Source organism: Anabrus simplex, chromosome X, assembly GCF_040414725.1.
Source record: "Anabrus simplex isolate iqAnaSimp1 chromosome X, ASM4041472v1, whole genome shotgun sequence".
NCBI lineage: Eukaryota > Metazoa > Arthropoda > Insecta > Orthoptera > Tettigoniidae > Anabrus > Anabrus simplex.
This window is the reverse complement of record NC_090279.1, coordinates 201,777,166-201,803,010: the sequence shown is the minus strand read 5'-3', so window position 1 is coordinate 201,803,010 and position 25,845 is coordinate 201,777,166. Positions and strand designations below refer to the sequence as shown.

Here is a 25,845-nt window from a genome sequence, read left to right as displayed (position 1 = left end):
ACGTCAGCCTCGTAACGGTAGGTTTAGAGGCACGTAAAGGAACTCATGCGGGACTAAATTTCGGCATCTCGGTGTCTCCGAAAATCGTAATAGTAGTTAGTGGGACGTAAAGCAAATAACATTATTATTAGTAGATTTACTGGCAAGTTAAAGAACTCCTGTAGAACAAAATTCCGGCACCTTGGCGTCTCCGAAAACCGTAAATGTATTTATTGGGACATAAAACAAATAACATTATTATGTATGAATTTATTAATTGAAGATAAAACATATTTTCTATACTTTCAACCTACCACCAGTGTGCCATTATCGAATCAGATAAGACAGGCGTGATCATGACAATCGAAGAACAGAGCAAATCGTGCGTCCGCTGACTACGTAAGGGTACGTCCAAGATGCACGCTGGTTTTCTGAGTCAGACAGCCGGCGCCGAGTCGACATAAGTATGTCCTGTGTTTTTAAGCGGGACTGGCCATAATGTACCTGCGTGCAGGAAGCCTGCGCACTGGTAGTCTGACTCAGATATTTACCGGAATGATTCGTTCATTCTGGTTTCAGACAACCTGCCGCGCAGGCTGTTGATTTTCGTGTTGAGTGTGGTAATTCGCCCAGTTCTTCGTAAGCCTGTGTTCAAATTTTAACAAAATAAAACAAAACGTATCCGAACTCATTCTGAAATATTCAAAAATCTGTTTTCGTCGACAAGTAACTGTGGAAAAAGGTGTTTGTACTCCCCGTAAATATATCTTAATTCATTTATTGGATGTATATCACTTCTCATTCGTTTTAACTTGGTTGTAACATTGTCACTTAGCAGCAATAGAGCTGCAGCCTGTTCTCTTGTTAGTTCCATGCTACACTGATCAGTTGTATTTCATATCTTTTCTTTTGTGGCAGCTCTGTCTGCGCTGACAACCAGCTTTCATAATGGCCACATCCCACCTGCCACTCGGAGTCAGACATTCAGCGCCGACTGTCTGACTCAGAAAACCAGCGTGCATCTTGGACGTACCCTAAGCCTACAATGCTATATTCCTCAGCTCCATTTGTGCTTGTACTGGTTGTCACTGGACCGGTAGCGTGTCACCGCTGAGCCATGCTCCTCAGCTCCATCTGTGGTTGGACCGGTTTGTCACTGTGTCACTGCTCCAGTCGTGTCACTGGAGCAGTGACACATTATTTCTGGACCGTCACACCTCTACTGGCATGCCGAGGTTTTTTTTTTTTGTACGGAAATCTACCCACCTATTTATATACGCGACGTAAAAAAAAAAAGTATATTCTGAGTTAACTAGGATGGATTTTCTGAACATCTTGTAGAGTTAACCCTTTGCTTTTGATAATAGATAGAGTGCTACTGTATTTGGTGAACTCCCAGTTGGCCAGTTTACTCGGCGTAGTATTTTGTGAACGCAACCCGTATTTGACGCAACCAACCAGGGAATAACGTTCTGGTTATAAAGAATATGCTACAGGTACAAAGTTTAAGTGTTCATTGCTGAAATAATAAGCGGCGTTGATAGAAATGTTTGACCGTGCGGTTAGGGGTGCACAGCTGTGAGTTTGCATTGGGGAGATAGTGGGTTCGAACCCCACTGTCAGCAGTCTTGAAGATGGTTTTCCGTGGTTTCTCATTTTTACAGTAAGCAAATGCTGGGGCTGTACCTTGGTCTTTTCCCACTCCTAGCTCTTTCCTATCCCATCGTCAAATAAACATGTTTGAAATAAATCGGTGTACAATGATACAAGTGTCAGAAGCATAAGATGGCATCACTGCGTAGGTTTGTTTTTGCGAGTCCATAATATCGATATCAAAACAAAAGAAATCGGACCGAACGATGGTACTCAGTTGGTACCCATTCTCTTTGGTACACAGTAAATGGCTAGTTATTCTCTTTGGTAAATGGATAAATACCAGAATATGGTTATGTTCTGGTTGTGTTTAGATGTGAAGCAGAAGAAATACTAATCTTTTAGCATAGTGATAAATGATAACAGTTTAATTTTGTGTTGTGAAACTTCTTTTTAAAAAGTCAGTGGTAGTAAGGCGTAATATTTATTGACAGAAGTGTTAAAAAATAATCACTGCTTTCATGCCCATGTTGTTAACCTCACACTTGTGGGACATTTGCTTGTTCCCACGTTGAAACTTGATATTGTAGTTAAGATAATATAAAAGTGTGTAATAATGGATGAAGCTTGTGGTGGCAGTGCTGGAGCAGTAGAACCAAGCACAACTCTGAGTGATGTAGAAATGAAAGAAACTTCGGTTTCCAATGATAAAAGCAGCAAAGGGCCAATTTGTTTAATTATTCTTGGAATGGCAGGCTCCGGAAAAACCACATTTGTTCAGAGACTAACATCTTATTTGCACACTAAGCGTGAACCTCCGTACGTGATCAATTTAGACCCAGCATGTCATGAAGTGCCATATCCAGCAAACATAGGTATGTTAACATGGGTGGTTAAGATCGTAATATTCTTCGTATAACACTTTGTGTAACACTGGAAAAGAAAACTGTATGATGGTAATTACTTGGTTAATGATTGCCTTTATTCAACATTGATGGTTTTCCGTGGTTTCCCATTTTCACACCAGGCAAATGCTGGGGCTGTACCTTAATTAAGGCCACGGCCGCTTCCTTCCAATTCCTAGGCCTTTCCTATCCCATCGTCGCCATAAGACCTATCTGTGTCGGCGCGACGTAAAGCCCCTAGCAAAAAAAAAAAAAAAAAAAAAAAAAAAAAATAATTCAACATTGTGTATCTTACATTTCAGATATTCGAGATACTGTGAATTATAAGGAAGTTATGAAGCAGTATGGCCTTGGCCCAAATGGTGGAATTGTTACTTCTCTCAACCTCTTTGCTACAAAGTTTGACCAGGTCATTACACTTATTGAAAGGGCAGCACAAAAACATAAGTACTGCATTCTTGATACTCCTGGTCAGATTGAGGTCTTTACGTGGTCAGCATCTGGTAATATAATAACTGAAGCTCTGGCCTCTTCATTCCCAACAGTTGTGATTTATGTCATGGACACAGTGCGCAGCGTAAATCCAGTCACCTTTATGTCGAACATGTTGTATGCCTGCTCTATTTTGTATAGAACTAAGCTTCCATTCCTAGTTGCCATGAATAAGGTAAGTTACTACTTTGAAACTGTTACTCATAATAGCTATGTTGGTAGAGTAATTACTGTCATAAGAACATTGACGTTATGTGCTACCCCATCTCCTCCCAGGTGGATCAGCAGTTAATCTGTTTGCCCCAAAGAAGATAAGATGGGTCGGTCAATGCTGCGATTGTGAGCATGATTGGTGCATTAATGCTGAGTGCTTTTATTTATTTTATTTATTATTAATGAAATGCGCATGAATTGTCCAGATTTAACAGCAATTTTACGGTTACGGTACACAAGCCCGTTATCTCCAGTACACTTGTAGGCTACACTCCAGGGTAGGTTCATGATACACCTTCATTTTTCAGAGTTTTTAGTGGTAGTCATGCACTTCTAGGGAAGTCATAAAATATCAGAGCTTTCGATCCCGTCCATCCAAGATTGATTTACCATTGCCTTCGTTTAATAGGCAAAAGTTCAGTAACTACAACAATTTTTCAACGCACACATCTAGGCGTGATTGCATTGTAATTTGTTTGTCTCTCGCTGACTTCTCGCGATGGTCGTGATTGTGCGGTGGACAGACCTGCCAGCTGTTGATCTTAAGAACTATTCATACATTGTTAGGTGCAGCAGCGCTAATTTTGAATTTATGAATCTCGTACGGTGACAAAGCCATTGGTCTGGATAGGTTAGTGACAAAAGCATTGGACAATGATGAAGTAAAGGAGGTCTGGGGGCGTAAGCCCCCAGGTTGGGGCTGCGAAGTGACTGTTAGGCCTCTAGCATTTTGTACGGTGATAGTAGCTAGTGACAAAGCCGTTGGTCTGGATTAGTTAGGTCCGGCTAGTGACAGAGCCATTGGTCTGGATTGGTTAGGTGCGGTTAGTGACAAAGGCATTGGACTATGATCAAGCAAAGGAGGTCTGGGGGCATAAGCCCCTGGGTTAGGGCCGCGAAGCGACTATTAGGTCTCTAGCATTTAGTACGGCGATAGTAGAGTCAATTCTGTATTTATTGTTCGTAGGCTGGTAACGGAATTCATTTTACTTGATTGCTGGGAGTGACGTCATATCTGATTGTGTCTCAGCCAATGGAAATGCTGCTGCGTAGTTAAGCGAGGAACAATGGCGCGGGATAAATTGTATTAGGTTATAAAAGTAAAAGTACTTCTTGGGGGACGGCGGGTGGGTCCCAGCCTGTCGTAGTGAACACCTCTCTTCTCTACAATGTATTCCACGTAAGATTTGTAACATATCAAATCCTTATGATGCCATAAAACTAATGTTGTACATACTGAATTTCTACCAATAAAATTCTAAGCAAATACATTTCTGTTTTTCTTGAAATGGAGAGTTATTTCAAAATTTACATCGCAAAAAGAAAAAAAAAAAAAAAATCCGAACGAAACCAACCTAAATGACCATATACATGTAAAGAATTCCCCTGCTCTTCGCTCTACATACATAACGTCTGGTCTTTAAATTTAGCGTTTAATAGAGTGTGGTTTATCATAAAAATAACATCTAATAGATACTCTCCGTTTCAATTCTGCACTTTATTTAGCTTAAAATCATCAAATTGCATTTATCCATAGTACATAAAATACATTTTACATGAAGGTTAATAACCTTCTTACCCCCCTCCTCCCTCCATTAGATGAAGGAAAGTTCCACAATACTCGCATCGCACCGCCCCTACTTCCCTGTATCCTCTCCATGCTACATTATGCTGGTTATAACATGGAGAAGGAACTGACGTGCTCTCCCCTATCCAATAGGAAGGATCCACAACATTCAACTCACCCCTTCCCTCTGTTCTCTGCGGAACAACATCCTTTACCCAAATCCTTCCACTAACCTCTCCTTGACCGCACTCGTGAAATAGTGTTTGGAGACAACGAACTAAGCTTCGGCAATCCAGAAAAGTACAACATTTTTTCATTATGCTAATACGGTGATGGTTGAGTTCTTATAAAATCATCATTATTTGTTAATACTTATTCATATTATCACCTAAATCTCTATCATTAATGAGTTTACGTAACGTAATGAACAACACTGGACGCAGCTTCAAAACTTGCCATGAACTTAGCATCTACTGTCTGTTTATAAAATCTGTTTGCTTCGTGCGCTACCCTCGACGACATCTCTTCATTCACAAATACCTCGAAATAATCCATTTCAGGGCATTGAGGGGTCAAATTATTATTTGACATAGATAAGTTTGGGGCTTGAAATGCGTGCACATTCGGTGTAAACTCGTCAGCTGACCCTGTGGGCGTCAACATAATTATCACTCCCTATCACTTCACTAATATCTTCAATATAAATACCGTCACTGTTGAAATCCACATCGGAATCAATCTCCTCTAACAGTCTGAGATTTCTTCCGGACGCATCTTACGTTCGTACGCGGCAGCTGTCATTCAAACATGATGTTTGCAACTGTGGCAAAAGAAAAACATTTTCCTGATTACAGTAACTGCTCACGGAAAAAAATATAAACTACTTAGTTTAAAGTGCGACTAATAGATGGCTGAAGCATATGACACAGATCGAGTATATTCGTCCGCAGCACTGGCGGCGTAAAGTCCGGCTTGAGTATACTCGATCGCAGCACTGGCGGACCATTTCAGGCAGCTTGAATGTACTCGATTGCAGCAGTGAAACGTTTAAGCCTTGGTAATGAACATATCACTCTCCTGCAAGTAATATAGCATGAGATTTAAATGATTTACTGGAATTTGGCCTCTTTAGGTTGTACTCGTATTTATCTCCGAGTTCAGCACTGCCTCTTCCACCATCTCCACCATACTGACTTCCACCTCCTCCGCCGTAGATGCCGTTGAGATAACCCAATATATCCATCGTTCTGTTTTCATTTTATCTACCTTTATGAAATAATAACCTTTGGATTGTGGTATTTTCTGAGTGTTTTTAATTGATATCTTTTGTCTTCTTTAGGTGGATGTTGTGGAGAACAGTTATGCTGTTGAGTGGATGCAGGACTTCGAATCCTTCCAAGAAGCCTTAGAGTCTGAGACATCCTATATCTCGAACTTGACTCGCTCAATGTCGCTAGTACTGGACGATTTCTACAGAACTCTGCGCAGTGTGGGTGTGTCCGCTGTCACAGGAACTGGGCTCGACACTTTCCTCAAGCTAGTAGCGGAAGCTGCTGAAGAATATGAGAAGTAAGTTGTAATCAGTTCAGACTACCGGTGCTCTTACTGTCATGTTGCATTTCACCATCTGGGTGACTACTGCTTCAGTTTCCCCCTTACTGAGCTCAATAGCTGCAGTCGCTTAAGTGGCGGCCAGTATCCAGTATTCGGGAGATAGTAGGTTCGAACCCCACTGTCAGCAGCCCTGAAAATGGTTTTCCGTGGTTTCCCATTTTCACACCAGGCAAATGCTGGGGCTGTACCTTAATTAAGGCCACGGCCGCTTCCTTCCCACTCCTAGCCCTTTCCTGTCCCATCGTCGCCATAAGACGTATCCGTGTCGGTGCAACGTAAAGCTACTAGCAAAAAAAAAAAAGTTTCCCCCTTGTCTTCTTGTATTCTGTCTCCACTTCTGTCATTGGATCTGCTGCCCTCGTCCACTCTCTTCCAGATTGGAAGCCATGGCCACCACAGAATTGGGTTGTGGCCATACTAGCGAAGTCTCATCTGTAACTCTTTTCTTCAACATGGGCTGCTCCCTTCATCTCTCTAATCTTTTCATTTAATATTTTAACCAGTTGAGTGATTCCCACGGTCCAACTTGGCATATTGGTAACTGGCTTGCACTTGCTACGTGTCTAACGGCAGTGAGATATGCCTTAATCTTTAGTTTTGTTGGTACAGTATTTTCTTATCATACATAGTCTAGCCATAAATACTGTTACAAACTGTTGACACACACTGTACAACCGGTTTGGCAGGTAAAGAACTACCAGTGTGCACACGTTAACCTTGAACCATTGTTAACTTGTCTGTGAAAGAGGAAACATCTAGCTCCAGGTTTCAACATGGAATGGGTGATTATGAAAATCGTGTTGCAGTAATAGCATTACATAAAGTTGGAAAAGCTCCAAGTGGCATTTTCAAGACGCTACAAAACCTGAAAATCAGTCATATGTTTGTGTACCAGACCATCGAGCGATTCACTGCAACCGGGACTGTAAAGGATCGTCCGAGGTAGGGTCGCCCACTCAATGTCAGGACTCCAGCAGTAAAAAAGGCAGTGGCGGCTCGTATTCGGAGAAGTGCGGTACGGAAGCAGGCTATCATGGTCCGTGAAATGAACATTTCAAAAAGGTCAATGTCAAGGCTTCTGTCAGAGGACCTTGGATTACGGGGTTATCGCCGACGAACAGGACATTATCCTCGAAACAGACTTTCAACGTATTATCTTGATGCGCGCCTAAAGAAGCTGAGAGTGCTTAAATGTCGACGTCTCCTGCAGTGTTACGCACAAAATGGTCATTGAAACATCCTCTTCACCGATGAAAAGGTATTCACTATTGAAGAATCTTTCAGAGTGCAAAACGGCAGGGTTTATTCATCATCATCTCGGGAAGCCAGTAAAAAGGTTCCGAAAGTTCAGAGGGCCCATCATCCCTCCTATGTGATGGTGTGGTGGGGGGCGAGTTATTCTGGCAGCTGCATTTCTGCAAAACGGGTGTTAAAACCAGCGCGAGAGTGTACAAAAGCGCCGCTTTGGAGCCTGTTGTGAAGAAATTAAGTAGCACATTGTTTCAAAACCAACCCTGGACTTTCCAGCAGGATTCTGCTCCAGCCCACAAACTTCATTTCAACTGAAGATTGGCCCAGTAGCAGTCCAGACCTGAACCTTTTAGACTACCGACTGTGGTCATTGCTTCAAGAGCAAGAAGATGCACCCCACCATTGGAAGTTTAAAGCGTTCCTTATTGTCAGCAGTGGCGGATTTCCCCCTGGATGTCTGCCGTTCCGCCATAGACGAGTGGCCACAAAGATTCACAGCCTGTATCAGTGCCAAAGTGACCATTTCGAAAAGTGATTGCTGATTTGTGTATAGGATGCCTGTAAGAACAACATACTAACAACAAATTAAAATACTTTTCATAATATTTGCATTTTTCACTTTTTAAGTTGTAACAGTATTTATGGCTGGTTAAAAGTTTGGGACCACATAAAGAAATTATGAAATTTCATCTAGAACATAAAATTGTGCCACTAGACCTCTGTAATTTTCTTTTTGAGCTCTCACATCTAATAGGATATATATCTCGCCTGATTTCATTTGGTTAGTCCAAGTACTATAGAAATTATAAATTTTTAACTCTTGGAAGCTCACACCAAGAAAACTTAAAAAATGTTGGTAATATAATGTACTGTATACTCTAATTGGTTGCAAATATTGTCACCAAGATTTTTTTGTAGACTTAGCAATAGGTGGGGATCATTTCAGTATAAATATAAAAATTCCAAAAATATGTAGCACTTTTTTTTTTTTTTTTGAAGCACCGCCAAGATGGTTGATTTGTCTTCGTCATGTATGGCCCAAGGTCTCAGGACGAGCTATCAGCGTCAGACTTATCTGCCCTGATAGTTTAATTTGCACTCTGCAGGTGGCATCCTAGAACACATTTCTGGTGCTGATAGCTCACACTGAGACCTATGACAAGAACAAGGAAAAATTTGACCATCTTAGCGCTGGTTTGAAAAAGAAAAAAAACAAACAAAATGCATTGCTGCATTTTTTAAGAATATTGTCAAGTTTGACAACATGCTTTTAGATGTATTCTGTAACTTTTTTTTTTTTTTTTTGCTGTGAACCACAATCAAAGGTACAGTAAGGCAGGTTCACCTATTCAGTACAGTTAATGTGATGTTTCTGTGCTTTGAATATTGAATTTTCACGACCGCGTTGTAATCGAAACCAACTTTCAACCTATTAGGTCGTGTTACGTACATTTAGTACGCGTTGAAGAGATGTTAAGTACAGAACAAAAATGGCCAACCGGACACCAGTGGGATCCGAACCCACAACCTTCCGATTTCGCGTCGGTTGCTCTACCAATTGAGCTATGGTGGCCTAGGCCATCTTTGTTCTGTTGGAACTTTTCAAGTCACTGGGCGAGTTGACCGTGCAGTTAGGGACACGCGGCTGTGAGCTTGCATCCGGCAGATAGTGGGTTCAAACCCGTTGTCGGCAGCCCTGAAGATGGTTTTCCGTGGTTTCCCATTTTCACACCAGACAAATGCTGGGGCCACGGCTGCTTCCTTTCCACTCCTAGCCCTTTCCTATACCATCGTCGCCATAAGACCTGTCTTGTGTCGGTGCAACGTAAAGCAAATTGTAAAAAAAAAAAAAAAAAAAAAAAAAAAGAACTTTGCAAGTTCACCTACTAATTCTCTCAGCTGCTCTCTGTCATTCATGAACAGAACTACTGAAACATACACGAAAAGAAAACTTCTGCAACATTTGAAAATACAGTGATGATTAAGAATATATCTTTGTTTGCTAGGGATTACCGTGTGGAGTGGGAGCGTGTAAGGTCAGACCGCCTGAAGGAGCAGGAGCGGAAACGCGAGGAGAAACTGCGCAAACTCGCAGCGGAAGAGCGTGGTGAGGGCGAGCCGGTCCCTCTCATCACTGAAGTCAGCGCTGGACGGGAGCTGGCCGACATCTACCTCAAACATCCGGCCAACGAGAGCAGCGAGGACGAAGAGGGTGAGGAGGATGTCGCACACGTGGATGAAGAAGGTACGTCAGCTAAATACTTTTAAGATTTGTGTAACCTTCTTGTACTTCTTCCTTTCTTCACCTATTCATTTCAGGATTTTGACTGTCACACTTTTTAAGTTTGACAGTGAGTTGGCAGCAAGGCTGCACGTGTTTTGATTTGACGGCAGATTAAAGTTATACTGTACGCGGAATGTTTGGTCTTTGCATGTTATATATAAATCTCATTCTGTATTGATGATTATCACTTTACAAATGAAAAAGTTTTATATTATCCACCTTTTCAATACAAAAAAACATCTATATTAGATGGGATAATATCTAGACCTGTTTCAACCTATCTAAAGTAGAAGCTCAAATATTACATTTATGTAAACAAATGAAAACACTAATAAAATATGTGGAATTAAAACACGATGATCTTGATTAACATATTAAAACATAATAAAAACGTGTTGAGGTAGGGAAAATCCTCTTGTTTAAAAACTCATTTGGTTGACATAAAACTTGCTAATCCTTGTAAAAGTGGAAATCTGTGTTGCACAACATAGTGAGACCGTTAATAAGGGGATAATGAGTGCACATCATTCTTTAGAAGGCTGTCGCTCAAGTGATACTACCTTGTTGGTTTCATGTCTCTGTTGAGGATTTTTTCCGATCTCAACATGTTTTTATTTAATATGTTAATCATGATCATTGTCTTTTAATTCCACATATTTTATTAGTGTTTTCATTGGTTTACATAAATGTAATATTTGAGCTTCTACTGAGGATGGCTTAGATAGGCTGAAACATGTATACTGTAGATATTATCCCGTCTAATATAAATGGTTTTTTGTATTTTAAAGATGATAATATAAGAATTTTTCATTTGGAAAGTTTGGTCTTTCTGGCTAACAACTCATCCATTAAGACAGGACCTCTCAAACGCCCAAGATTTTGCGCGTGCAAACCGAGGGGCAGAGGCTCTGTGCACTGTGCATCGGTCCAACTTGGCTCAACTCGGCTTGACTCGGATGGTGTAGTGCACTGAGAGGGACGAAGCGTTCCGTGATAGATGGCTTGTTTATGAGTGAAATAGACAAGCGCAACACAACGACATAATAATGGAACAACCTGTTTCGAAGAAAGCAAAGACTTCCGAAAGTCCATTTCAGTCAAACTGGGAACTTCCGCATTTGTTTTTGTTTTTTGTCAGTCATGACGATAAAGCCAAATGCTTAATCTGAGAGACAATAATTACGTGATCATCAAAATAATCCATTTTTCAATACAAAGACTTTGCTCGAATTCTACCAGAATTTGTCAAAGGAATATTTTGCCAAGTTGCATCGAGAAGCAGCTAAGATTATTTCTGTTTGGTTGCACATCCATATGTGAAAGTTTTTTTTTTTTTTTCTGTTTTGACTTGTACGAAAACTAGATTGCATAGGAGTATTTCTGATCATAATTTAAGGAACGCTGTCAGAATTGCTGTCAGCCCATCCCTTGATCCAGACGTTACTGGTATAATTCCAAAGAAAAAGGAAAAGAGCTAGAAAAGATAAGTTATCTGCTCAAACCAAATTGAAAGAAGAGATGTTTTAACACCGGCAACCTTGTCCCATACAACTGAGTATCTCCACTCACCCACCGCTCCTAAACATCTTGCAGTGAGGGGAAGGAAGGTGGAGACAGGCAGAACGGGTGAGACAGATGTAGGGAAAGAGGAGTGGGGGTTTGCACTGTGGTCAACCTAGTGAAGTCGTCTCTTGCACCTTGCGCCGTGCAGTGCACTGGTGCATGCACCCTGAGAGGCACTGCATGAAGAGAAGGATAGTTGCATCTGGCTCGCGTGAAGGTCAAGGTTCTGTTTTGTTGTTAGAGTATTTGACAAGCACTATATCAAACCAAGGAAAGATCGAGAAGGACCCAGAAGTAAATTAATTTGTTCAGACAGTAAGAGCTACTAATAATTAGTGTTTTTTGATGCATCAATTTAGAATTATATATTGATACAGACTCTTTAGCAAATTTTTCATTGTGTGTTTTGTATTGTTAATGGTAATATAAGATTTGAATGTTTGTATTTTATAAGGTTATACATTTAATGTTTTTAAATAATTTAACCAAAACATTGCAACAGTTATTATAGATGTTTAAAATTAATTTAATGTGTCAAGTTAAGGATTTGGGATTATAATGATGTAATAAGCCCAAGAGTATGTTGGCAGACCTGAATATGGTTTTCCCTGGTTAATGCTGGGGCTGTACCTTAATTAAGGCTACGGCTGCTTCTTTCCAACTCCTAGGCCTATTCTATCCCATTGTCGCCATAAGACCTATCTGTTTTGTTTTTTTACAAATAAAAGTATTTATAAAATCCTCCTTATCAATACAAATCATCTCATCTATTAGATGGAACAAAGTCTATACATTTTCAGCCCATTCTCAAGGCCATCTTCAGTAGCAGAACAAATTATTACATAATGCAAAACAAATTAAAAATCTTGATGATATGGAATGACAGTGATCATGGTTAATGAATTAAAAACATATTGAGGTACAAAGTCCTCTCGTCTGATGGGTCATTTTCGATTGACAAATAAAACTTGCTGACTGTTAAAATGAAAACACTGTGCTGGGTAGTGTAGTGAGACCGCTAGTACTGTGGATTAAAACGTGTGTAACATCTGTAATGAGAAAAGGAATTATGAGTGGATGAAAAACAAGTCAAAATGATGTAAGAAAAAGAAAACTCATCACTTACTTGTAATAATTATTAAGCGTATGGAATTTACATAATGGACAAGTATATACATTATTATACAAAAGAAAAACCTGCAAAGAATACATGGTACTAAGTAAGGAACAATTACACATGGATATCTAAATTATTTATCCACTGCACTAGGGATACTGAGACATCAGCAAAGTCTTTCCGGTCTCCACCATAAGCACGCAGAGGGTATTCGTTCATTACATGATGGATGGTCTGGACTAAAGCACCACAATCACACGCTGGAAAGTCGCCAAAGTCCCACTGGTGAAGGGAGAATGCAGATCTTCCACAATTAGTGCGAAATCTGTTTAGTGATGACCATGTTCTTCATGGCAAACTGAAACCAGCTAGGGAGTGATTTGGATTAAAGAGGCTTGGCCACTCCAGAGCTGTACGAAACCATTGCTCTTTCCATTCCTCTTTTAAATTGAAACCAGCATCCATTAGATTCTTAGCTGTTTTCATTGGTGGCTTAGCCTTTGTCTCCAGAGATCTGCAACATCCCTGTGGATGGGTAGAGTTGGATTGGACATGATTTTATCATATTCTTGAACAAGGGCTCTTGAACGTCGCAGACTTGGTGGAGCAATGTGGGACAGGACTGGCAGCCAGTGCGTTGCAGTAGGCTTCAGAGTACCAGAGATGATACGCATGGTGGTGTTAAGTTGTACATCAACTTTCTTCACGTGGCAACTGTTAAGCCATATTGAAGAGCAGTATTCAGCTGCAGGATATACAAGGCCAAGCGCAGTATGTCGTAATGTGTCCGCTGAAGCACCCCATGAAGTTCCACACAACTTAAATAGTATATTATTACGTGATCTCAACTTAGATCTGAGGTTTTCAAGATGCTTTCTATAAGGTAGGGTTTGGTCAGGCGTTACCCCGAGGTACTTTGGATTAGGATTGTGCTTTAGCACTGAGCCATTGAAGCATACTTGGAGTTTTGTATTAGCCAGCTTGTGGAGATGGAAGCAAGCAGATTCTGTCTTATTCATGCTGGGTTGTAGTCTCCAGTTTCGGAAGTAAGAGCTAAGTGTATTCAGGTCAGACGTCAAGATGGCCTCGGCATCGCTGAAATCTGGATGTTGAATGGCAATGGCTAGGTCATCTGCATAAGAGAATTTTACTGTTTTTGTCTCAGGAATATCCGATATATAGAGATTGAATAGGAGAGGTGCCAATACTGATCTCTGGGGAAGGCCATTTTTTAGTTTCCTAAGACGACTAATGTCATCATACATGACGACACGGAAGAGCCTGTATAACCATCACCACTTTTAATCAGAGATATTTTAACGCAACATACTGCAATATATTTTACTTCCATTTTTCATTAGACATCCGGATGCTCTAACGTAACACCTTTGTAATTTTGTCTAATGACTGTAAATTTGTGTGCTAGCTGATGATGGCCAAGAAAGGCCGAAACTGGTACTAGTGCAATAATTCATTCACAATAAATAGTATTGATCGGTGGAACATTTTTCTTGTCTAGTACATTGAATCCAATCAATACGGAATATGAAACTTATAAATAATAATACGGAAGAGCCTTTCGGTTAGCATATTGTTGATCAGTGTGGTTACAGTTTTGCAAGGGATAACTCATTGCAGCTTCAACATCAAACCTTGCCTCCACACAGTATCATATGGAGCCTTTAGATCTGCAAAGACTACAGATGTTTTAGTACCCCTTTGAAAACCAGCCTCAATATGAGTTGTTAGTGCTAGCACCTGGTCAGCACAGCTTCGGTTCTGCCTGAATCCAGCTTGCTCTACTGGGATCACTTCATTAATGGCCGAACTAATCCTATTGTACACAAGTCTCTCAATGAGTTTATAGCAAACACTCAGCAATGCTATTGGTCGGTAGCTATCGACTTGGTCTTCCGGTTTACCAGGTTTCAGAATTGCAATGATCTTGCTTACCCGGAATTCGTATGGCAGATGACCAGACGATAAGATATTAGAGTAGAATTTAGCCAACCAGAGCCTTGTGTTTGGACCCCTATGTATCAGAAACTCGGGAAATATCCCATCAAAGCCAGCAGCTTTACCAGGTTTGAGTCTTTTGATAGCAGTATCTATTACCAGATGTGAAAATGGATCCGAGTATATAGAGTTGTCCTGCAAGTTGCTTTTCTGTTGTTTGAGCAACTTCTTTACTTGGACGGTATGTTTCTTATCAGAGGGCGCTCGTGACATATTAACAATATGTTCAGCTACTAGGTTGGGGGTGATGCAACCATTTCTCTTGTGGCAAGTTCTGTTTCCGGTAAGTTTTCTGAGAAGACTCCAGGCTTTTCTGCTGGACTGTTTGAAGTCCGTAGTCTCAACTGTATTGTTCCACTTCTGCTGGCGAGATTCATCTAAACTGTGTAACAGAGCACTTGCTATTTCAGGATCTCCACCCTGTAAATACTCCTCATAGAGTGTCTCACAAGTTTCACTCCATCCAGGGATATACTCTTTCTGCAGCCCTCTTGCAATATATTTCTTGGCAATTGAGATAATAAGTCCAGCAAAACGTACGTAGTTAGACTGAATATTTATAGACAAGAAAAGTGTTCCACAGATCAATACTTATTTATTGTGAATGAATTATTACACTAGTACCAGTTTTGGCCTGTCATGGTCATCATCAGCTAGTACATAACATTTATAGTCATTAGACAAAATTACAAAGATGTTACGTTAGATCATCCGGATGTCTAATGAAGAATGGAAGTAAAATATATTGCAGTATTGTTATGTTAAAATATTTGTGATTAAAGGTGGTGGTGATGGTTACAATAAACTAAAACCTATTGAGTGTACATGAATATGAGTACATTAAACACATTAAAACATATAGGCCACAGTATAAAACACTTAAAAAATTATAACACATTAAAACATAGTATATATTTTAAAAACGCCTGTTAAAATTTGAGTTCATGTTGTGTAGCACTCATTCTTCAATCTTCTTGTGGTTGTTGTGCTGATTTAGTTGTATTAGGTGATCGTCGAGAATGTTCTATGGCTGATATACTTTATATTGATGTGTTGTAAGAACTCTTGTCATTGAAATTTTTTTGAAAATTGAGTACTGTGCAATTCAACTACTGATGTACTCCAGTAAGTTTTATATATACTGCGAGACAGGGTTTGGTTTTAGAGCAGTTGGTGGCGGCACCTCTCTTGTCTATGCACGTTATGTGGTTGTTATTATTGTTGTTGTGGAGGTTGTGTACCGGTATGTTTGGAGACTTGCTGTGTTCTGCTACGAGTACCTGGTAGGTTGCCCCATTAGCGATATAACCAGGGATCTTTTGTCTTCATCTTAGCTGTTCCTCAGTCGCAGTATGAGTTTCTTGAATGGTCACTAAATTGATGTTGTTTTCAAGAACGTTGCTCACGTGCGCAGGATTAACCTCCATATTGCCCTGCACGTTTTCCCCGGGTGGTGCTAAGCGAGCAACAACACATCGGCGGCCAGACTATCAACAGTCGTTGATCTCCTGGCCAAATGGACTCGGAGAGAACTTCTGCAAATGGTCCTTCTCAGGACCAACCTGCAAAGATACTTACTTACTTACTTACTTACTTGTAGTAAAAGTCTCGAATGGAAATGACCTCGTCAGTCTCAAGTCACATTGACCACTAAGCTTGTGTGGGGGAATGGAGAGGGAAGGGCTAAGGGGGAGGGATGAGGTGAGTCACGGGAGGGGGGTGTTGAAGGAAGGGCAGGTCTTGTTCTAGAATGTTGGTAGTGAAACTCGTTTTTATTAAACTGTTCACAAATGAGCGGGAAAAAGGTTTCCAATAATACATTTTTTCTCTTCATTGATTTCATTTAAGTTGTGTACGGGATTGTTATATTAGTCAATATCTATATAAATATTCTCTAGTATATTGAGTAAGGGACCTTTCTGTTCATAGTGATCTTTAAATCTTGGTCAATTGTTGTTTACTTGTGATTTTTCTCCCTACAGTGGTCGCTCATGGCTGAGTAGCGGTTGTATTTCAGGGCATTGAGGTGTTCGAAGTATCTTATATTGAAGCTACGGCCTGTTTGTCCAACATACATTGAAAAACACGATCGGCATTTTAATTTGTATATCCCAGAGTTTGAGCGTTTATTGTTGCTATTGACGGTATGCAAAACAAATTTTTTTTTGCATTGGTGTGAACGGTCTTGAAAGCTACTTTTAACTTGTGTTTTTTAAATATATTTGAAATAGGATGTATGTTATTATTATTAAAGGTAAATGTGGTGAATTTCTCTTTAGGGGAAGATTCTTTTTCTACGGTGGTCTTGGGTTTACTTTTAAATTTATTAAGAATTTTGTTCACGAAAACTTTACTGAAACCATTACCTTCGGCTATTGTGTAAATGTAGGATGCTAAAAGGTTAGTTTTTTTCCACCTATTCAATACATATAAATTTTATAAATTAGGAATTTATTGTTGATTCCACTTGAGACATGTTTCGCCCTTCATTGAGGGCATCATCAGTCAAAATAACACCTCAAGGTAAAAAATCAGGTAATTGGTTAGTAGTTGACGGTACAAATTAATACATATTATTAATACAATTACAAAAATTAAGTATGGGAAATAGTTGTACAAAAGTGATGGTTGAACATATAGGTTTATAGATGAAAAGTCAGCACCAATGCCTAAAATTAACATAGTAGAGTTCGGCAGTGGTGCTCTGGAGAAACAGTTGACGCAATCATATTGAAATAAAAAGTTAAAAAATATTTACATTAAAACAATTAAGGGAGAAAAGGTGTAGTGTTCGGCGTCAATGTTTGTATCCAAAAATTAATGTCAAAGGTTGGTAACTATACAGTATTTACATTGTTCAATTGAACAGTTGAGATAAAGTTTTAAAAATATTTACATTATAACATTCAGCGTAAATGTTTGTAATAAAAACTAATGTCAAAAGTTGGTAACTATATAGTAATTACATTATCTAATTGAATAGTTGAGAATTTACAAATATATACATAATTACAAAAGAGCAGCTGGTGTGCAAGGATAAAAAATTTTTTTTTTAGTACCAAGTGCGTCCTGATGTTTTAGAGGTTGGAAGAAGGAATTAGTATTGACATTTCAGAAATATGTAGAGCAGTTTAATTTAGTTAAAATCACCGGGGGTAGGGAAATATTTCATAGTCAAAAGAGGTTTTATAGGCATCAAGCTGGAAGTTTTTCAGTTGCAGTGCCGAGATCGGTACGGAGACTGGTCAGTGTGGATGGAGATTCATGGGTATTCCGTGCGTTTGAACGGCAACAATGGTGACAGTTATTAGTGGGTAATTGCTAGTTATATGGGTAATTGCTAATTATGAAAATGTTGCGGGTTGAAACTTTCGCTTATTCTTTTAGTTGACTTCTGTAGCATCGAATGTGATGTGAAGACATCGGTGTGAAATGCCGGTGAGACAAATTGATATTGTTCCGTGGAATAAAGTATGGCGGACTTCGGGATGAAGTTATTGTTCTTTTCTGGTCTGGTGAGAAAGAATAGAGTTGCTTGTGTTGTGAACTGCTGTGGAGAGATTAGAATGTATACGGCAACTGCAGAGTCAGAGCGTTAAAGCTGGGGTGAGGCATCTTCTCATTCTGACTGCGAAGAGGAGCCGTAGTGGCACGCCATATTTGTGCCGATGTGCGCTGGGTTCCGGCGTGTTGTTGAAAGTTGTATTGTATGCAGTGGAAGTTATCTGTAATTGAGATGTTAATAGTATTAGTTAGTGTGTAAGAAAGGTTTATGGTAAGTAATGGAGAGTGAATGTTATGTTACATACCTGATGTGTCGCTGAGAGGTAATTGATGATGAGTATTGGTGGACTAAGAAGGAGGCTCAGTCGGTAATACGCACATGCGGTTAGCAATGGCGGCGGGAGGGGTGGAGAGCTTTTTGGGGGGGGAGGGGCATGGGCGGAGTCATGCGCAAAGGTGAGCTGTCAGAATAGAGGAAGGTAGAGTGGAGGGGCGAGCTTGTTGTGTATTGGGAGTGCAGGTTGATGTAGTGTTGGTTTATAAAAAGAGGGGGGGGGGGGTATAAGGAACCGAAAGTTACGCGGATAATATTGATGCCTATTTGTTAATGGGATGAATGTTATTTGCTTGTGTTGGGTGTTGTATTGTTTTTGAAGGTCGCGTGGTTATTGTTTCTCGTGTTGTATCGGTGGGGTCGTGGTGGAGGGGGAGGTGCTTGGGTGGGAGGATGTGTGGGCTTGCTGTCGTTGTGTGTGGGGGAATTGGTCGGAAAGGGGGAGGTGGGGGGTAGGGGGGTAATTGTCGACATGCTGGGTGAGTTAGTTAATGTGGTATTGAAGATTTTAGACAAGTTGTTGCCTTGAAAATTTATTTTTTGTAGTAAGGTGGGAATTTGTTCATAAAGGGGGTTTTTTAAATCTATTATCTCGTTGAGGTTTTTATCTTTGTTGAAGTGTTGGTCTAGATAGATGTATAGGTTCTCAAATTCAGTCATTAGTTTGCCTTTCTCCACTTTTTTTAGGATTGTTAAGTCTTGTTCTATTGTGGTGAAGTGGTGGCCAGTGTCCCTCATGTGGGTGCTCATTGCGGAAAATTTATTATGTTTTTGGGCATTGTAGTGTTCTAAATAACGGGTTTGGAAGCTTCGGCCAGTTTGTCCGATGTACGAGGAGTTGCATTGTGAACAGGTGAGTCTGTAAATACCTGAGCCCGCGTAGTGGTTTCTTCTTGGGTTGACAGAGTTTTGGTTGAAAAATATGTTCTGGTTCGTGTTCTGCGTTTTGAAAGCAATGTTGACTTCGTGCTTTTTTAGGGGGTTGGCTATCTGGTGGATGACTGGATTAGTGTATGTGAAAGTTGCGTATTTGTGTTTATTGGGTTTTGTTGGGGAAAGATTAGTTGTTAATTTTAGTTTTACTTTGTTGATGATCTTGTTGATCATGTTGGTGTTGAAGCCATTGAACTTGGCAATATCTGTTATGTAATCAAGTTCTTTTTTCAGATTGGTAGGTGAAAGGGGAATTTTTAAAGCTCTGTATATTAAACTGTAGTAAGGGGCTTGTTTATGGGAGTTTGGGTGTAAGGAATTATTGTTTATTGTTAGTGGGGTGAAGGAGGGTTTTCTGTGTATTCGAAACTCAAATGCGTTGTCCATTCGTGTGATGTTGATGTCTAAAAAATTGATGGAGCCGTTGTCCTCATCTTCTTTTGTGAATTTTATGTTGTTGTCTAAAGTGTTTAGGAATGTGAGGATGTTGTCGCTGTTGTTGCACTGTTTATCGATGATTACTAGTGTGTCGTCGACATAGCGGAGCCAAAGATGAATACCATTGATGGAATTTATAATTTTATTGTGTTCTAAGTTGTCCATATAGATGTTCGCTAGAATGCCAGAAATAGGGTCTCCCATAGCTAAGCCCTTTTGATGATAAATCTTGTTGTTGAACGTGAAGTAATTATTGTTCAAAATAAAGGTTAATATTTTAATGAACTCATCAATTTCTATTTTGCTTAGTCCACTGTGTTTGGAGAGGTTGTTTTTTATGATGTTGATGGTTTCGAGAACTGGGATGTTCGGATACATGTTGGTGATGTCAAAGGAACATAGAATGTGGTTTGGTTGCAGTGTAAATTTATTCAGGGTTTGACATAGGTCAATTGAGTTCTTAATGGGGTTTATGTTGTTGAATTTGTAGTGTTTTTTGAGAAAGTAGTGTAGAAATCTTGAAGTTTTTCTCCCTTAATTGTTTTAATGTAAATATTTTTTAACTTTTTATTTCAATATGATTGCGTCAACTGTTTCTCCAGAGCACCACTGCCGAACTCTACTATGTTAATTTTAGGCATTGGTGCTGACTTTTCATCTATAAACCTATATGTTCAACCATCACTTTTGTACAACTATTTCCCATACTTAATTTTTGTAATTGTATTAATAATATGTATTAATTTGTACCGTCAACTACTAACCAATTACCTGATTTTTTACCTTGAGGTGTTATTTTGACTGATGATGCCCTCAATGAAGGGCGAAACATGTCTCAAGTGGAATCAACAATAAATTCCTAATTTATAAAATTTATATGTATTGAATAGGTGGAAAAAACTAACCTTTTAGCATCCTACATTCAGTATCTTCAATACGGATAGCAATGATTTTTATATATTGTGTAAATGGTGTTGATTTCCTTTTTAATATTCTTACGGGATAAAGGAACATTAAGAGCTCTGAAAATCATGCTATTAAAAGCTGTCTTCTTCTGAATCCCTGGGTGTAGAGAAGTCTAGTGAATTGTGTTTATTGTGTAAGTGGGCTTGCTGTAAATATTAAAAGAAAAGGTTTTATTCTGATTGCGAGTAATAGTTAAATCGAGATAATTAAGGGAATTGTTGTTCTCGGATTCTTTGTTTTTGTGTTATGTAATAATTTGTTCTGCCACTGAAGATGGCCTTGAGAATGGGCTGAAACATGTATAGACTTTGTTCCATCTAATAGATGAGTTGATTTGTGTTAATAAGGAGGATTTTATAAATACTGTTTTTGTAAAGTGATAACCGTCAATACAGAATGAGATTTATAACTTGCAAAAGACCTATCTGTGTCGGTGCACCGTAAAACAAATAATAATTATAATAATAACAACAACAACAGTTTCTCGAAACATGTATGGCTTTTAATAACAAGTAATGACAAGGAGGAACCAGGTATTTAAATAAATTAATGTATGATTAATTTTAAGTCAGTAAGGATCTAAGATAATGGACTATTATGGTTAAAAATAATTCATTGTAAATTTATCGCTGTTATAAATTCTTGCTACAAGAGACTTTTCTGTATATGATGAGTTATAGTGTACAAGAAATACAATATAACAGTTGAGGCTTTCACGGCCAGTGTTATAAATCATGTTTTTATTTTCTGGGCGTCTAAGTCCATGGTCCAGAAGCATATGAAGGTACCGTGCGAGTTGGCTATGCGGTTAGGAGTGCGCAGCTGTGAGCTTGCATATGAGAGGTAGTGCGTTTGAGCCCCACTGTCGGCAGCTCTGAAGATGGTTTTCCGTGGTTTCCCATTTTCACACCAGGCAAATGCTGGGGCTGTTCCTTAATTAAGACCATGGTCAATTCCTTCCCACTCCTAGGTCTATCCTATCCGATCGTCACCATAAGACCTATCTGTGTCGGTGCGGCATAAAGCAAGTTGCATATGAAGGTCCCAACATTTCATCGAAGACTACGTTCGGTCTTTCAATGGTTCTGACTGACTTCGCTGGGTGCGAAACACACATTGGAATAGAGTGGTGTCTTAATTCCAGCTTATTATATAGTGCAGGTTACGGTGCGCTGCTCAGCTATTGGTCCGCCGTGCTGGAGGTATCGACAAAATCCCGTGCAGCTGCAGCCAGGTGTACATAGGAACTACAAAATGCAGCACAACAGGTGCAGCTGGCTGGGACAAGCAGAGACGTCATCTGTCGCTGAACACTTGCTGCTAGCAGGCCATGACTTACAGTACAGCGACACCAAAGCACTGTCAACTACTGTACCTTATTGTACCTGGCTACAAAGGGAAGCCATCGAAATCCTGAAGCACACTAACAGCTTCAACCGTAAGGAGAAATCTGAAAGGGTCAACAAAGCCTGGTTTCCAGTCCTGAAAGCCTAAAATCCTGGAGGACAGGATGTCCATGGCAAACCAGAAAAAGCAACGGGTTGTCAGGCATATCGACCAACATCAAGCTCCTTAATGCTTCAATCATTGGCCAAAGAACAGCCAATCAGCGACCGCGCCTCCAGCATGGCGGACCAATAGGCGAGCAGCTCACCGTAACCTGCACTATATAATGAGGTGGAATTGAAACACCACTCCACTTCACTGTCAGCTTCACATCCATCGCAGTAAGTCTGAACCCTTGAAAATGCTAAGCTTAGTCTTTGGTGAAATGTTGGGACCATCGTATGCTCCTGGATCACGGCCTACAAGTCCGAAAAATACAGATATCTCTGACAATATTAATTATGACATTTTGTATGGGACGGTAGGGCTAATCTTTGTTGATACCTTTACCAATACATTCTGATACATTGTCCGGCTCCATGGCTAAATGGTTAGCTTGCTGGCTTTGGTCACAGGGGTCCTGGGTTCGATTCCCGGCAGGGTCAGGAATTTTAACCACCATTGGTTAATTTCTCTGGCACGGGGGCTGGATGTATGTGTAGTCTTCGTCATCATTTCATCCTCATCACGACACGCAGGCCGCCTACGGGGGTCAAATTGAAAGACCTGCACCTGGCGAGCCGAACATGTCCTCGGACACTTCCGGCACTAAAAGCCATACGCCATTTTATCTGATACACTGCTGTGTTTTGTTTAATGTTCGCAGATGAGGACGAGCGCAAGGAGCGAGAGTCATTCCAGAACTTCCTGCAAAACCAGAAGAAGGTACAGGAGAAACGAGTAGCTGCAGCTATAGCGGGACAGAGCACTGTGGGTGGAGGAGATACATGAGCTTTTGTCAGTGTACAGTACTTACCATTTTTTAAATTAAAACTATAATTTTACTTTATGGCAGTCTTTTTTTTTAAATCTCCTCTTCTCCTCCACACATTCTTGAAAAGTACGGTGAGACAATACCTATTGTGTGTAGGATTTTTCAGGAGTGATGTAATCCACAATCAGTGTTTGGCAGTGTTATCACGATTGGTGAAAAGTAGTTGTCCATGTCACGGAAAGGATATACAACAAAAATCTGGTTAGGAAGTTTTCAGTCACAATCAATCACCAGTGATCTACATTTAGGGCAGTTGCCCAGGTGGCAATTCCCTATCTGTTGTTTTCCTAGCCTTTTCTTAAATGATGCAAAGAAGTTGGAAATTTATTGAACATCTCCCTTGGTAAGTTATTCCAATCCCTAACTCTCCTTCCTATAAACGAATATTTGCCCCAATTTGTTCTCTTGAATTCCAGCTTTATCTTCATATTGTGATCCTTCCAATTTTTAAAGACATCACTCAATCTTATTCGTCTAATGATGTCATTCCACACCATCTCTCCACTGACAGCTCGGAACATAATGCTTACCAATATAAATGGTCCGTTCAGGTTCCCTATGGGAACAAAGATCTATATCACATAACGCTTAGTCGAGCAGCTCGTCTCCTTTCTCCCAAGTCTTCCCAGCCCAAACTTTGCAACATATTTGTGACTCTACTCTTTTGTCGGAAATCACTCAGAAGAAATAGAGCTCCTTTCCTTTGGATTTTTTCAGTTCTTGAATGAAGTAATGCTGGTGAGTGTCCCATAACTGGAACCATACTCTAGTTGGGGTCTTACCAGAGACTTAAATGCCCTCTCCTTTACATTCTTAGTACAACCCCTCAATACCCTCATAACCATGTGCAGAGATCGGTACCCTTTATTTACAGTCATATTTATGAGATTACCCCAGTGAAGACCTTTCCTTATATCAACACCTAAATTCTTACAGGGATCCCGAAAAGGAACTTTCACGCCATCAACGCAGTTCAAACCTAACCTTAAATTTAACAGCGTAATTGTTTTCATTTTTTTAGCACATTCTCTCTGTATGATGTTTTTGATCAGTCCCCACAAAAAAGTGCAGCTGCAAAAGAATATACAGACAATAAACAGTACCTGAGTTTGTGGGTGTGTGTGTTATATAAATTAAAACCGAAAAAGAAAAGCAGAGAGGTTAATGTTGTCAGTTTACCACTTTAAGTGCGGTAATAATAGGTTTTGAGATTTTGATTCAATCTTTCCTTCTTCTTGTTGATACATTTCTGCTTATGCAGGTCATTCATTGATTCAATACTATACGCTAAAACTTTCACTAAAGAAACAATATTACACATTTTTTACAATTAAAAAGAAGTACAGTGTGATTATACAGTTAAAATCATTTAGTATTTGACTACACACTAAGAAACTAACAGACACTAAAGAGACTGGCAGACTGACGAGTGGGTGATCATACCTCAGTGTCTATGACCTTGGAAAAAAAAAGAAACCCTGCTACCCTTCCTCATAGCACATGCAGTCTCCACCATTTGCTAGGGAGCTATAAAAATCAGTTAGCTGGGATGAACGGTATTTTGTGTGTGTTTCTGCTAATAATTTTGTTTATAATTAAAGGAAATTAAGAAAAGAATTGGCTGATAAGACAACAGGCTTGTACATATTGCTTTTAATGTATTGAATAGGTGGAAATCAAAGTTTTATTGTTCTCCTTTAACATACCACTCAGTTGAGCAGCTCGTCTCCTTCCTCCCAAGTCTTCCCAGCCCAAACTTTTCAACATTTTTGTAATGCTACTCTTTTGCTGGAAATTGCCCAGAACAAATAAAGCTGCTTTTCTTTGGATTTTTTCCAGTTCTTGAATAAAGTAATCCTGGTCAGGCTCCCATACACTGGAACTATACTCTAGTTGGGGTCTTACCAGAGACTCATATTCCCTCTCCTTTACATCCTTACTACAACCCCTAAATACCCTCATAACCATGTGCAGAGATCTGTACCCTTTATTTACAATCATATTTATGTGATTACCCCAATGAAGATCTTTCCTTATATTAAGACCTAGGTATTTACATGATCCCCAAAGGGAACTTTCACCCCATCAATGCAGTATTTAAAACTATTTGTGAAACTCACAACCTGACTTTTAACCCCGTTTATCATCATACCATTGCCTACTGTCCATCTCACAACATTATCAATATCATTTTGCAGTTGCTCACAATCTTGTAACTTATTTATTACTCTGTACAGAATAACATCATCTGCAAAATGCCTTATCTCTGATTCCACTTCTTTACACATATCATTTATATATATAAGAAAACATACAGGTCCAATAATACTGCCTTGGGGAATTCCCCTCTTAATTATTACAGGGAGAGATAAAGCTTCACCTACTCTAATTGTCTGTGTGTGTGGGGGCCGATGACCTTCGATGTTAGGCCCCTTTAAACAACAAGCATCATCATCAATTGTCTGTGTTCTATTTTCTAGAAACAGAGCCACCCATTCAGTCACTCTCTTGTCAAGTCCAATTGCATGCATTTTTGTCAGTAGTCTCCCATGATCTACCCTATCAAATGCCTTAGACAAGTCAGTCGCGATACAGTCAATTTGACCTCCTGAATCTAGGATATCTGCTATATCTTGCTTGAAATCCAACAAGTTGGGCTTCAGTGGAATAACCTTTCCTAAACCCAAACTGCCTTC

The 25,845-nt window shown here is 39.7% G+C and overlaps 1 protein-coding gene across 1 annotated transcript; it reads left to right on the top strand.

The window, feature by feature from the left end:
* Positions 1-1,884: 1,884 nt before the first annotated feature.
* Positions 1,885-23,154, top strand: LOC136886410 (GPN-loop GTPase 1). Its single transcript, XM_067159183.2, has 5 exons — positions 1,885-2,447; positions 2,780-3,144; positions 6,089-6,318; positions 9,621-9,859; positions 22,982-23,154. Exons 1-5 carry the CDS (start codon positions 2,189-2,191, stop codon positions 23,104-23,106), a joined length of 1,218 nt encoding a protein of 405 aa, XP_067015284.1. The 5' UTR covers positions 1,885-2,188; the 3' UTR covers positions 23,107-23,154.
* Positions 23,155-25,845: the final 2,691 nt, after the last annotated feature.

Bases quoted from the DNA above. Each gene is read 5' to 3' on its own strand.
- LOC136886410 (XM_067159183.2), top strand. From the start codon at position 2,189: ATGGATGAAGCTTGTGGTGGCAGTGCTGGAGCAGTAGAACCAAGCACA. The intron at 2,448-2,779 runs GTATGTTAACAT...CTTACATTTCAG, and splicing joins GCCATATCCAGCAAACATAG to ATATTCGAGATACTGTGAAT. The intron at 9,860-22,981 runs GTACGTCAGCTA...TAATGTTCGCAG, and splicing joins CGCACACGTGGATGAAGAAG to ATGAGGACGAGCGCAAGGAG.